At 44.7% G+C, this 14,841-nt stretch overlaps 1 protein-coding gene across 1 annotated transcript in view; it reads left to right on the forward strand.

Moving 5' to 3' along the window:
• Positions 1-14,841, forward strand: part of ccdc88c (coiled-coil domain containing 88C) — a 62,537-nt gene that overhangs the window by 13,713 nt on the left and 33,983 nt on the right. The window contains exon 4 of the mRNA XM_066674770.1: positions 13,225-13,294. Within this exon, the coding sequence (XP_066530867.1) occupies positions 13,225-13,294 (70 nt within the window). The remainder of the gene's footprint in view (positions 1-13,224; positions 13,295-14,841) is intronic.

Genomic DNA, 14,841 nt, shown 5'->3' on the forward strand with positions numbered 1-14,841 from the left:
GAATTTTGCACTCGCTTAATGCAGCTAAAGAGTGGTTTCTTTAAGGGGAATGAGTTGTGTTTCTGTTTTTGTTGGTTCACCAGCTAACTCCCTTTGTTCACTTCTTTGCTCATAAACTAAGTGCATGTTCCCAGAGGTGTACAGTTTCTCCACTGCTACACACCTGTAGAGCCCTGGAGACTGCAACCAGAGCCACAGGCGCTCCTTCATCTGCTTCCTTGCATCCCTCGCCTACTTTCTCTTCTTTTTTTTCTCTCTTCTTTGTCTGTTTTTTTTATATACTGTTCCAGCCTTCATACCTCTGATCTCTCTCTCTTTGACATTTTCCACTCTTCATTACCTCTATAAGGCTTGGGTGAGTGTGTGAGATGTTCTACCGTGGGAAAGCTCGAAGTGAAGTGTGCATGTTAAATCCTCGCTGTTTTCTCCAGCTTTTTTTCCCCTCTAGTGCGTCTGTGATTTCCAGGAACTCCCATAAGCTAGCATAGAAAATGACAACAAAGCACTTCCCTCAAATCTGAGCGCTCCCATGCTTCACCTACAGGGATATGAGGATCCTGCACCATGTCAGAGTTGAGCTGAAGATGTGCTATAGCTGTTGCTGAACCTAAACACTATTGAAAACGAATAAACTCACCCTTGATAAAGTCTTGGGGATCTTGTAACCTGCAACTAAGCCAAAGTGTGTGACGTAAGCCTGCTGCTCTTTGTGTAACTTAATATATTGTAGCCGGAGCAGAACCTGTTTAACTCTCAGACCAGTTCTCTGACCTGCGTGAGACCAGCGTAAATTGTGTGATGTAACGTGCTTTTATTTATCATTGTACAATGTACAAAGACATGTGCCTTTCATGTTTAACTCAGGCATGGCAGCGAACACACGCACTAGGGGCAGTAAGAGAGTGCACACACCCAGTGAAGGTGATGTTCATGATTTTAATCTAGTACACTTTTTACAAAATTCAGAGAATGTTTCCTCACAGTATGCTTCTCTTTGATTTGTTTGCACTGGAAAAAGTTCCAGTGTTTGTACGCATCCCTGGCTCACTAAATGGGGAACAAACTAAGTGTCTTGGTCCAGTCTAGCTCAGTACTGCATCACTGGCTGATAACCGCTATCTGGAGGCATTAAGACAACGGAGAAGCCTCGGAACGTTGCAAAACATGAAAAGAGATGAGGAGGATGTACTATTTCTTCTCCATAAATGCGTAATATTGTCTTTTCTGCTGTTACAAGACTGTTAAAGGTGTAACTGACTATAAATTCAGGAGAGCACTAGCTGCAATAAAGTTAACTCGGTGAAAGTGCTTACAAAGAGTGTAAAAAACGGACAAATTACAGTTCGGCTACAGTCACTTCTTACTCAAACACACTATTCCACCTTAAAATATATGCAGTTTATGTAGGAATTGTTTTTATAAAGTGAAAAAATCTATTTTAACCTCTGATCTGTAACAGAACCCACTCCGTTCCCGTCCTAGTCCTGCAGAACTGATCCCTGATCAGTGTTGTCACATCAGAACGAGGTCAGCGTTCTACGTGTGTTGTTTTATCGAGTGAGCTGTGTTTGTATGGCCTCCATTGTGGGGCTGATGTCAGTCATTGTTTCTGTTCCAGATTGCTGTGTGGTGAAGGCTCCTCTGTGTTGGAGCTGCCATATGGTGCAGCCGTGGGTTTTAGTGTGGTTACTCCTGCTCTTTTGTTAGACATCTGGATCTTCTGAGCAGGAAATGTGTGGAGAACCAGTCATGGTGTAGACTACTGGCCAGAGATCGGCTGCTCTTCCATGAGGAACTGATTAAAGTAATGAGTTTGGCTGTAGAGAGAGAGCAAGAAGCTCAAACCTTGGCTGATACATTGATTGGGAGAAGTTTAATGATGGATTTCTGAGTTGTAAACACATCTACTCGTCCTTTAAAGAGCAAGCGACTCTGCTGAGGTTGTCTCGGTTCTGGGGGAGGGCCACTGGGCTGCGTTTGTTTAGTAAAATCTGAGGGGCTGAGAGGGAGGGGGTGTCCTCTGCGTCAATGGAAAGTGACCAAGGGGGTTGCTGTGGATTCTGGAATGTTTCTGTCTCTGTCTCTCTCAGCCTTTTTCTTTTTCTCCTCTCTGACATTTCTTATTCTCTTTTGGTGTCTCTGTCTTGTTGTTGTGCTCACAGTCAATGAGCAGGGGACACACACACACACACACACACACACACACAGAGAGAGAGCGAGAGAGAGAGCCTAATGCTTCATATTTCCCTAAAACAAGATTTCATGGTTAACTGATAACTGACTCACTTTGGGCTTATGTTCCTCTGCACGTCTTTATCTCCATGCACTGCCCTGTTTCTCAGCTTCACAGAGTGGGTGCACAGGTGCAGTTTGAGGAGGAAGTGGTGGTGAGCCTCTGAGCTGATGACCACGTGGCTACAGCCCGCCTCAGGCCTCTTTGTTTCCACCTGAACGTTGCATGTTTCTGTTTAATTAGAGGCAGTGACTTATGTTCCCTGTCCAGAGAGAACCACGTATCTACAATTTTCTTGCAAATCCCAATATGTTTTGCCTTGGAAGTCATCTTCAAGTCCTCCCTCATGTTTCTCTCCCTGCTCACCCCAGTCCTGGCGGTAGCTGGAGGATCTATGGCATCTATGAAAGGGCTTTGAGTTGAACAGCGGGACGGGAACTTCACAGCTTCAGCCTTTTCAAAGAAAGGCCTTTGAGAACGGGCCCAAAGCAGACATAGGGATTTTGGCCTGATACTTTGTGAATGGTCCATTTCTCCTCATTCAGGCGATGTGTAGCTTTTGGGGTCAGTTTAATGCTCAGGCAGGAGAAACATGGCACTAATTATTGGAGAAATTGACTCTGCTGCACAGGGTGTCATCACTAATTGCTGCGAGGAGACCCCCTTGAGCGAGGTGTGGTGTGAGACTGGTGGATTGAATATTGATCGGGCAGCAGCTGTTCCAGAGCTGACTGGACTGCAGGCCTTGGGCTGTGCTTCAATATGGGTCACTGTAGCGTGAAGTCCTTTTCCACCAATGTGGGACCGATTCGGTTCCAATTTTTAATGTTTTGGTGCATTTAAACCAACGTAAAACAGGTACCAGAACCAGAATATCTCGCTTCCAGGTGGAAACAAAGAATAGTAGGTTCTTCAGCACAAAGCATGACAGAATGCATGGGCATATCCAGTTATGAAGCTCCAGAAAGAGCATTGAGACTAAAGGGGTCGGGCGCAGCAAAACTGGACGAGTCATTGGCCAGTGACAAGGAAATAAAAGCAGGAAAATGCTCTGTGTGTGGGTTTTCTGGGGCTGTGGTTAAACCATGTCTCTGTCCTGACTATCTCTATTTCTAGCTTTGGTTCTGTCCTGGTGAAGACAGACAGCAGCTCTGTGAAAGGACACAGCCTAAGAGTTCTAAGAATCTTGGATGGATCCAGTCCAAGAACCAGAGTTTGTTTAAAATGTTTCTACAACAATATGATGTTTAAGGGCGGCACGGTGGCGCAGCAGGTAGTGTCGCAGTCACACAGCTCCAGGGACCTGGAGGTTGTGGGTTCGATTCCCGCTCCGGGTGACTGTCTATGAGGAGTTCGCATGTTCTCTGTGTCTGCATGGGTTTCCTCCGGGTGCTCCGGTTTCCTCCCAAAGTCCAAAAACACACGTTGGTAGGTGGATTGGTGACTCAAAAGTGTCCGTAGGTGAGAGTGAATGTGTGTGTGTGTGTGTGTGTGTGTGTGTTGTGTGTGTCGCCCTGTGAAGGAATGGCGCCCCCCCAGGGTGTATTTCCACCTTGCGCCCAATGATTCCAGGTAGGTTCTGGACCCACCACGACCCTGACCTGGATGAGGGTTACAGATATTATATCATATCGACTAGTATTTATATATCGTCCAGCCCTGTTTCTGCATGGAATTTTTAAGTGTTCACAAAAAATGAAAACAGAAGTCAACGTGAAGAACACAATCATCATCAGTCGGGATTATCAGTAGCTATTTTGACCCACAATGTGTCTGACCGCTGAAACCGAGTTAACCGCCGGTGTTTACATCATAAACAGCTTTGACACACACAAGCTCAAAAGCTAATAACAATCAGACTGTTACTGTATATTTATACCTTCAGAAAGTAAACAAAGAGGACTCAAGCACTCAGCACAATGGGCAGGAAGCCTCCGCGGAGGAGGGTGTGTGTTTGCGTGTGAAATACTGTGTATGCTAAGGTGTCGGCAGTCGTCCTCAGCCGTGAACTTTGTCCTCTCTTCCTTTCCTCTCCGTCTGGAGTTCAAGACTTTCAGAATGAAAACAAAGTGGGCTTTTTATAGCAGAACCTTGTTTTTAATCCTAGCCCGGCTGTTTTGGGCCCACCCTCTTTGTGATAAGGTCAAACGCATTCAGTCCATGTTCGCATTCTTTGCCTAGAGTCGCTTGAAATGGAAATCTGAGAGGAAGCGAAGTGTTCGAGAGGAGGCTGAGTGTAAGCGCAAAGGCACACAATAGTGGTTCATACACAACAGGTTTATTGTCGGGAGTCACAGAGGTTTGACCTGGTTTTCTTATCCTCTCTCTCTCTGTCCCGGAGCCAGTCGGGGAGTCTGGTGTGGAAGTTGTAAGAGCTAAACAAGTCTGCGGGATGTTTCCCATAGCCGCAGCACAATGAGAAAGTTCGTTATTGCTCAGTGACCCGAGGGGTTGTGTGATTGACGGCACTGTTGATCCAGTGCAGGCTTATTGATTTGCTGGAGGGTGAGGCAGGAGCTGCCGGGGAAGGTTTTTCCTCTGATATCTCTCCCCCTCAATCCATCTTTTCATCACTCCTTTCATCTTTGAAGTTCTTTTTTTTTTCTGCTCTTGAGAGAAAACTCCCTTTCCTCCTGAGTTGCTAATGAAGGATCTGTGTAAGGGTTCGACGGATCGATCTGTGCTTCCCTTATAAATGTTTTATTTCGTAGCCAGCGTTGCAGGATTGTAGAAATTGAGACAAGTATCTGATTAAAGCAACACTACGTACGATTTGGTGTCTTTGCTCCTGGGCTCCTCCTACAGTTGAAGAGTGTAATTCATTTTTACAGCACAGTCCTGAAATCAAGTTTGAGGGTGGGGGTGGCTGCCTGACTCATGTTCGTTGGATCAAACCTCGTCGTCCTCATTGCTTTACTTTAGATTTACTGTTGAGGGTGTGTTGGTGTCATGTCTTTCACAAGTTGCTCTGCATACTTACTGCTTGTCTATGGCACAAAGCTTATGGAGTAGATGTCACACTTGTGCACTATGAACTTTTTCCCTTTTTTATCAAAGCATTTGAGAGCTGTGTAAATCCCATTTAATTTCTCAAATCTGATCTTTTTACTTTAGTGTTAGGATGTGTCCAATTACTATTGGTGTGGTTAGACTAGTGCCATCTGCTCGCTTGTTTTGCTCTGGATTTAATGGAAATTTAAATGTACACATGGTTTGTGAAGCACTTTGTATTTTAGCTTGGAAAATCACTATATATATTACTTAGTAATAACTGCTCACGTAGGAGTACACATCCATCCATCCATTATTTGTAACCACTTATCCAATTTAGGGTCGCGGGGGGTCCAGAGCCTACCTGGAATCATCGGGCGCAAGGCGGGAATACACCCTGGAGGGGACGCCAGTCCTTCACAGGGCAACACACACACACACACACACATTCACTCACACACTCGCACCTACGGACACTTTCGAGTCGCCAATCCACCTGCAACGTGTGTTTTGGACTGTGGGAGGAAACCGGAGCACCCGGAGGAAACCCACGCGGACACGGGGAGAACACACCAACTTCTCACAGACAGTCACCCGGAGCGGGAATCGAACCCACGACCTCCAGGCCCCTGGAGCTATGTTACTGCGACACTACCTGCTGCGCCACCGTGCCGCCCTAGGAGTACACAGTCTAGGCTAATGTTTACTTACTTACTTAACTAACAGAACAATCACGGAGTCGGGTCTGATCCAGTCAGACATCCAGAGTTGTACGTCCAGAAATGTGCACCTGATCTCACCGTTCCGTCCAAAATCTGTCCAGTTTATATCAAATATGTGGGAGAATCAGATCTGTGCTCTGCGTTGGAACAAGGCCATATAATATGTAAAATCTTTCACATAAACATAGTGTTTTTCGCTCAGTTAGAAAGTCCCTCAACTCCAGGTTTGATTGTCAGTTTCTATAATGACTCTGAGCACTTCTGCCCTGAATTATGGTCAGTGAGAGAGTGGACAGTCGGAAGGTCTATCATTCCTACATCAACCGGTCCCAGAGGTTCTGACACACAACAGATGGCAGGAGAGAACTTTCCAATAAGGTCATGAGCTCATACAAGAGCATCGCGTGGAAAAACTGCGCTCCGGTCATTTTTCCGTAGTGTAATCGCAGCATGTCCCTGGGGATGGGAGGTATGGGATTGATCTATTCTCCCTTCACTCCGTTTTCCTGAACATGGCAGAGAAAATGTGGAAAATGCTGATTGAAGAGTGGAGCAGGTAACTAAGGGCTGCCAAGCACAACATTCCTCATGTCCGTATCATTAATGTCGACTGTCAGCTCTATTGTGTCTGGTGCTAAAGTATTTCCCTCGTTCGCAGATAACATTGCGGCTGTTCTACTGCTTCATTAGAACAGCAGTTTTCATAGAAACAACAGGAGCATAATCTCTCAGCTCCTCTTACACCTCTCCTGCTCTGAGAACCTGATCTTCACTCGTTAATAATTGAGAGAGAGAGAGAGTGTGTGTGTGTGTGTGTTGCTAGCTCTCTACTAGAAATGAAGCTTGAGGTCAGTCCCTCGCTGTCAGTATGTTCTCAGATAAGGAGCACCATCTGTTTATCTGCTAATATTTAATTTACAGTCACTCTAATTCTTTTATTGTTAGATCAAACTGCTTGTGTTACACTTGAAAGCCAGGAATTCTATGTCACATTTATGTGGTTAAAGCAACACTAGGTAGTATTTTCCACCTTAAAATTACAGCTTCAAAATCATTCATATACTTCACTGAGCTGTATTAGTGAGAATAGAGCCTCTGCTGTGGCTACTCTGGGCTCAGCCCTGCAGAAACTGCACTGTGTATTTTTGGAGGAGGGTAGAAAAGCACACCCCCAACTGTAGGTGGAGCCCAGGAACAAAAATACCAAATCTTACCTGTAGTTGCTTTAAAAGTTCTACCTTATTTTTGCACTGTGTTCAAAAATTGCTTGACTATAAACACTCGAGTGATTTGATGTGACATGCTTCATTTTAAAGACATTCGCTGAGTCAGAAAGTCAAATGTTATTGTTTGGTCTTTCATAAAGACCCTATATTACTCTAATCTTCACTATAGTCCATGGTGACAGCTCTACTGTTTACTGTATACAGTCCAGCCGCTGTCAGCCAGGCCCTAGAAGTCACAGAGTGATACCTGATCCTCCTGAGTGTTCTCCGTCCTCAGCTGTTAGCTGTAACCTGAAGCTCACGAACACAAAAGCCTCCTGCTCTGGCAGATGACTCCGTGTCAGTAATGAGTCTGCGCAGGGTTGGACACACTCATAATAATCAGCTCAAGTATCAGGAAGGTGCTGATGTCGTGTTTCTTCACGGTGATATCAAGCTGTGGTGGTTATTCCTCTCCTCTCTTCTAAAACATGGCTTTCAGCTAATCGTGCCCTCACAGATTTCTCGCAGCAGATGCCACTGGGTTGTCAGATGAAGCTGCTGGTGTTTATCTGCGAGAGCCTCTCATGAGCGCTGTGGTGTGTGGTCACCTAAGAAACGGTTGTGCGCCAGTGGTCCCAAACACAAAGGAATGATAGGATTACACCGGCTCTAAAGCAATTAATGAAATGAAGTCTGAGGACAGTTGGGGATAAAAAATACATGTGTGAATGCTTTATTTTGGTCTGCTCTCTCTCTCTGTTGCCATCAGTCTCAGAGAACAAATGCCAGCAAATAACCCTTATCCCGTCTGTGTCAGATCAGTAGCTGCCAATATCACACAAGCAGCACTTACCAAGACATTGTTACTGTTTGTAATCACATTGTGTTTACTTTTGTTCATTCGTCGTCTGAAACCGCTAATCCAGTTCAGGGCGGCGGTGGGTCTGGAACCTACCTGGAAACACTGGGCACAAGGGGGTGCCAGTCCTTCACAGGGCGACTCACACATTCACTCACTTATACTGACATTTTTGAGTCTCCAATCCACCTACCAACGTGTGTCTTTGGAGCGTGGGAGGAAACCCACGCCGACACAGGGAGAACACACCACGCTCCTCACAGACAGTCACCCGGAGGAAACCCACGCAGACACAGAGAGAACACACCACACTCCTCACAGACAGTCACCCGGAGGAAACCCACACAGACACAGGGAGAACACATCACACTTCTCACAGACAGTCACCCGGAGGAAACCCACGCAGACACGGGGAGAACACACCACACTCCTCACAGACAGTCACCCGGAGGAAACCCACGCAGACACAGGGAGAACACACCAGGCTCCTCACAGACAGTCACCCAGCGAGGGACTCGAACCCACAACCTCCAGGTCCCTGGAGCTGAGACAGAGACACTACCTGCTCTTCCACCGTGTCGCCCAGAATTCTTAGTGTGGAATGAAAATTAAAAATATAAAAAAAGCAAAGGAATGACAGAGGGGCATGTCATATGTAAATAATGTGTGTTATTCAACACCAATGACATTAATGATTTGTTTATATTGTGCAGCCCTAAGATGTACTAAGTGATTTATAGTCCACTGATTCTAGACAAAACCATAGTGGAGCTGTTCCCATCCCATTTTAAAACATCAATATTGCAGGGCAGAAAAAAGGACTTGTTGAATGATTGTCTGCTTTAATGAGCACCAAGCCCAATACTTTGTTTCAAGTCAATGGTCAATCGGGTGTCATAAATCTAGTTGCATAGATTCTATATCAAAAGGTACCCAGTATTAAAGGGAACGTCTACAGTTGTGGCTAAGGGCAGTCCTATCTAAGGGCTGTTTACATTCTGAGGCTAACTGACTTTTTTAGGTGGAACAGTTTGTTTGAAGAGAACAAAGACTATTGTTTGCATGTCTCTGAAGTGTAAATTGTCTGTAAGGAATAGAGCAACTTCCTCATCACTTCATGCTTTTCAACATTTAGAGATCTGTGTTGTCTAAAACTACGCCAGATGCCTTTGAAGAGAGTGCGAGTGCGACACACACAAGCGTACCAGACCAAGCCATCTCATGTTGTTTTAACTCTTCAATTTATGCAGAGTGAAGATTTGAGGTACTCCACAGCCTCCACAATCACGATAATTTGGATATGATCTAAAGTTATTTGAAATGCTGTGAGCTGCAGGGAAGGCGGAGCATCTGAAGCTGAAACAAACGGGACACCCTGAGGGCTCAACCCGTGTTGGCCCAGGCCAGGGCCTCAGCTGAGGAGCCTCTATTGTAATCAGGGAAAGTGGTGGTCCCCATCAGCTTCCTCACACAAAGCCCTCCTGCGGGACTCATTCCTCCCAGGCCCGGATTAAGCTGTCAGTTGGGGGTCTGCAAGGAGGCCAGGGATTTAAGATGATGTCATTAGAAGCCACCGTACCATCTCAGGCAAAGATTGGTCCCTGGTGTAGCCTCCGTCACTTACAGGGAAGCTGTCACTGCCCGACTTGTTTGTGCTTCGTTCAAGTGCTGTTTCTTCATGTGTTAGAGTTCTGGACATGCATTTCTATCTCCAGACCCTAGAAGACCCTTTAATGCACCATTTTGACATCTTTACGCTGGAGATTTGCGTGTGTTGTGGTTTTTTTTTTTTTACTTAGCCCTCTCCCCAAGCAAATTTACTGTCAGGCTAATCCAGTTTTGACATAATAGATTATTTATCTGAACCAGTCCGCCCCTTGTTCCTCAGGGGATGTCTAATGCTCTCTAACTGCTGTGGAAATGAAGTGCAGAGGAGAGATAAGTGAAATCTTAGTGTTGTGTACTGTGCACTTAGTGTTTTCTCTCATCAGTATCTAAAATATATTTTGACTTATTGAAGAGGGATGCGCAAATCCGTCTTGAGCACGTTTTAGATACTGTGCTGAATTGAAGCTGGACAATAACTCAATATCAATATATATCGCAATATAAAATGTTTCAATAGCAATATGATTTTGAAAGCACATTTTTACAACATCTGTCACTGACTGACGGTCATCACTGGGCGCTGTCGTCAGCTCAATGCTTTTTCATACTACAGGAGGTCCTCGGGTTACGTCAGTCCCGAGTTACGATGTTTCCTGGTTACGACACATCTCCGATTTACTGTATAAAGCCTTGTTTTGACTTGTGTTGTTTTGCGTCGTAACGCGAACTTCGTGTTTGGTGTGCGCGACGGAAGAATACACGGTTAAGCGGCTCGGGACCGAGGAGGATAGATGTTAGGATAGGATAAGTGCTTACAGTATGTTATTTACGTACAGTATGTACGTATGTTCCGACTTACACCGAAAATCAGTTTACGACGCGACATAGGAACGGATCAACGTCGTAAGTCGAGGACATCCTGTACTTTAAAATGAATATTGACAAAGCCAATAGCTTTGTTTGACGGTGATGTCATGTTTCTTGTTTTTTTTCTTGGTAGTTTTTCTGTGGCTTTTATTTTTTTTTTACGTTCATTTTCCAATTGTATCGTTTCGACAGAAATTTGAAAAATAATTGTGGTATAAGTTCTGGTCATATCGTCCCGCCCCTTTTGTTGAGTACAATTCAACCTGCTCTGAAAGACCTTGTGTACATCTAACCATAGTTAATAATGTGAAAGTATGGAAATATTGGTGGGGTTCCCCTTCTAGCACTTTCCAGCTAAGCATTCCTCTTTTATCTGCGAGTTTAGCAAATGGTCTTTCTCCCCCAGACTCCACCACACCCATGTACAGCAGTGTATAACTGCGTGGTGTGAACGGGCTAATGGCTGTATCGCCAGTGTATATACCCTGTCTGTGTGTGTGTGTGTTGGAATGAGGGGTTAAGGTCATATGAGCCTGTTAGGTCTTGCCTATTGTGTGCTTTGAGTGTTGCGATCGGTTGCCAGGGAGGCCATTGTTCCTGAGGTTAGGTCCAGCGAGACACGTGTACACACACGCAAAGAGGAGCACTCCCACTTCACTGTTTTTAGGAACGCTGTGATGGTCTGGTGAAGCTACTAGCACTGTACAAGGCGTCCAGTGTGTATTCTGTCTTCCAGTTGGAAGAATGGACAATTAATTTTGGGTATTTTCAGATCTGAAACTTCTGATGGTAGAGTTGTTGATCCTGGTTGTTAGGAATCCAAGACTCCAGACCTTTTTAAGATGATTATATTTCACCTGATCTGAAGTGATGTGAAAATGATAAACTTGTATTTAGAGTGAATCCCGTTTTCATATTTTAACACCTACCCCTAGATTTCCAGTGTCCACTTGTCCCTTGGAGCTGAGTTGGAGAGTGTAGTGGTTAAATCTTCCCCAACGAAACAGGATGACCTTCAGAATACTGATTCATCATCAGAACACAAATACAAAAGAGCAGCGCTTTGTAACAGCTCTGCACCAGTCTGCAGTGATATCAGAGCACCTGCAGGACTTTACATTTAGTGCCTCAGTAGCCTTCAGAGGAGTTCCACAAACAGATATTATCCCCCTCTCCTCGCTCTTTTGTGACATGGAGCTCAATTTAGACTCTAATTATGCAGATTTCTGTTGAAACCTTCCTGTTCCACTTTAAATGTTGCAGAAGTGCCAGGTGCTACAATGTAATTGTGTCTCAATTTTAAAGGCTAAGCACCAGCTCTATGAAAGTGTCAAACAAATAAATACAGTGGAGTTTGAGTTCCTAACTTGTGTTTATTGATAGTCAGAAAACATGTTATTTCTTACTAATTCAAGGAATAAGGTTTAAAAGATCGTTGCCCCCCCAACGGTGTTGGGAAACTCTAATAGGCGTCTTGTCTGTGACGTAGATGGTGGACAACACTCTAGAAGCTGCACTTAATTTAATGCAAAATGACGAAAAGGTGTGTTGTTTTTGGCTGCAATCATTCAATGTACAGTGGGACATCTGTGAACAAAGGGCCCAAACATCCCAAAATATCCAGAAAATGGACTAAATTTGTCAACTTTAAACGGGCACTTTGGAAAGGACCATCCGCTCACTCCGTTATCTGTAGCTCATTTCACTAGCGCTTTTCCAACAATATGGGCATGTAAGGACACCAACGAAAGGTGTTCAAGAGCCTCTGTAACATGGAGGTAAACAGGGTAAGGACACTCACTTCGCCTGTTTTAGTTGGTGTTAGTTAACGTTAGCTTGACTCGCTAAACTCGGTGGCTCAGATTATACTCGGCTACGTAGCTGCATTACGGAGGTTTATAGTGTCGGATGAATTCGAGTTCGACTTCGATCACATTTACAAGAATAACGGTACCTCTACATTTGAGTGTAGCTTATTGCTAGGCTATTGTCATGAATAATGTTGGTTATTTAGCTATCGCTAGCTCGATACTGTCATAACGGTGTTTTACCGTGGCGTTGTTCAGCTGTTGTCCACCAGTGACGTCACGGTTGCGTTCAAGAATTTCCGTAGCGAGCTCGGGTTTTTCCGTCAATTTAATAAAATTGTCAGTTTTAAACTGGAAATGTACAGCTAACTACTTGTGCTCTATTCTGCTTGTTCTGAAGTAACGGGCCATAATCCACTGAAACTACATTAAATTAAGATAATACAGGACTAAATGTATTATCTCGTGTATATCGATTAAACAAAGAAAAGATAAGACTCTATTGATGGTGATGAGTTCTCCTCCCTAAACGACTTCGACTAATGCCTGCCATTTCCCACAAGGTTTCCTGTCTGTCTGTGTGAAGCTGAGTTTTCTGTTCCCACCTTGATGCTGATCCTAGTTTATGACCTCAGCCTGTGTTTTTCATCCTGCTTCAGTCATCTCCCCCGCTGCTGGCTGGAGCCCTGGCCAGGCCTCTAATCCCACACAGCTCTAATGCAGTCATTCCATGCCAGGGGAGGGCTCGTCCCACTGCCCTTAAATGACCTCGATGTGTAGCCAGCTCCTCGGTCAGGGAAGGGGGAAAAATCATGGCCGAAGACCAGCAGCTTGATCTGAACTGAGCTGTTTTTGTTTACTTTGTGAAAAACTAGACTCCTCAGGTTTGACCTGTGAATGAATGCCTCTGTCTTTTCCCCTCACACAGGAGACCCTACAGCAGCTCATCCTGATGACTTTACCCAACGTACTGACCATCGCTAAGGACCCTTTGTCAGGTAGTGTGATCTTTTTGTGTGTATGTTAATTGCGAAAGTTGCTTAATTTGAATTAAATGGAGGTAGCATTGGCTTTGAAAAGAAGGCCAGGTGTTGTGCTCCCTTTATAAACTCAGTACTTGGGCACATACACAGTCACTGAACAGAAATCAGTGCTGGTTCTTAAAGGAAGGGTTCCAGGGAAGGTTTAAGGAGGCGAGTGTGAAGCCTTCCTGCACTGTGTGTTAAATTTGTACATGTAAAAATCTGTAGTGTGATTCTGTTTATTCTGAATATAAATATATATAATAATCCATGTGGGTTTCCTCTCATGGTCCATAAACACACGTTGGTAGTTGGACTGGCGACTCAAAAGTGTCTGTAGGGGTGTGTTTGTGTGTCGCCCTGTGAAGGACTGGCGCCCCCTCCAGGGTGTGTTTCCACCTTGCACCCAGTGGAATCCGGACCCACCGCCGCCCTGGACTGGATAAGGGTTACAGACGATGAAAGAATGAAGATTAATAATGATAAAACGCACACACACACTTCATCTACTCTGTTTAGGTCGTAGGACAGAGTCTGCAGATTCCATCTTTGTTTTCTTTGTGTCACCAGCCCTATTGTTGGCGTCTTTTGTCTCCTTTTATAACATTGGATAACAATGCATCTTCACTTTGTGTGTGTTAGCAATGCTGTTTAAATGCTCCACACCTGATTTGATTGCATTTAGCTTTAGGGGTTGATATTTTGCTGAGCTACAGCTTTAAGAGTTCATAGCAATCAAAGCCTGAGGGTGTCCAAAGGCTCATCCAAAAGATAATGTCAGTTCCCAGTTTCCCTTTTCGAAGGTCAGTGGCTAACTAGAGTAGCCTCCTCCAGTGCTCGTATACACTCTCTCACCTGTGAGCCTGGACGCTGCCTCAGAGGGGAAGGAAGCACATGTCTGAGGCTCATAAAGGCTGGAGGAAGTGGGAAAGACCAGCAGGAAGGAGGCTATGGAGGTCTGGTCCAGGCTCAGGGCTGATTGCAGGAGCTGTTGTTGACAGACCATTGGCTAAGTCACTGCATGAGCAGGAGACACAGCTCGGGTAGAGACAGGAGGAGTCCTGGGTTTGTTAACAGCTGATGACAGCCGGTGCCATTCAACACACACACACACCCACACACAGAAAGAGAGAGTACTATGCTCACTTTCAAAGTGACGTAGAATATCAGGAAGAGGGTCTGAGCTCCCTCAGCTTTTACTTTCGCTCATATTATAGTAATAATATTTCATATATATTAATTATAACCTTTATTTTGTTGCTATAGTCTGTTTTTTAAATGAATACATGTATTTTTCAGTGTGATTTCATACAGCCAAGAATATCGTTATCACCAAAATACCCAGGAATATTGTGATATTTTAGCGCAATTTGGCCCACCCCTAGTGGTGAAGGTACTGTTGGGCTTTCTTCTCATTGTAGTGTGTGAGGCTGGACTCTGATGTCCCCAACAATGTAAAGCACTGTTGGGGCTCTAGTAAACCACTATAACAGGGTTTGTTAATAGTACGGGCAAAATGTAGA

This window comes from Hoplias malabaricus, chromosome 1 (assembly GCF_029633855.1).
Source record: "Hoplias malabaricus isolate fHopMal1 chromosome 1, fHopMal1.hap1, whole genome shotgun sequence".
In the NCBI taxonomy this organism is placed as follows: Eukaryota; Metazoa; Chordata; class Actinopteri; order Characiformes; family Erythrinidae; genus Hoplias; species Hoplias malabaricus.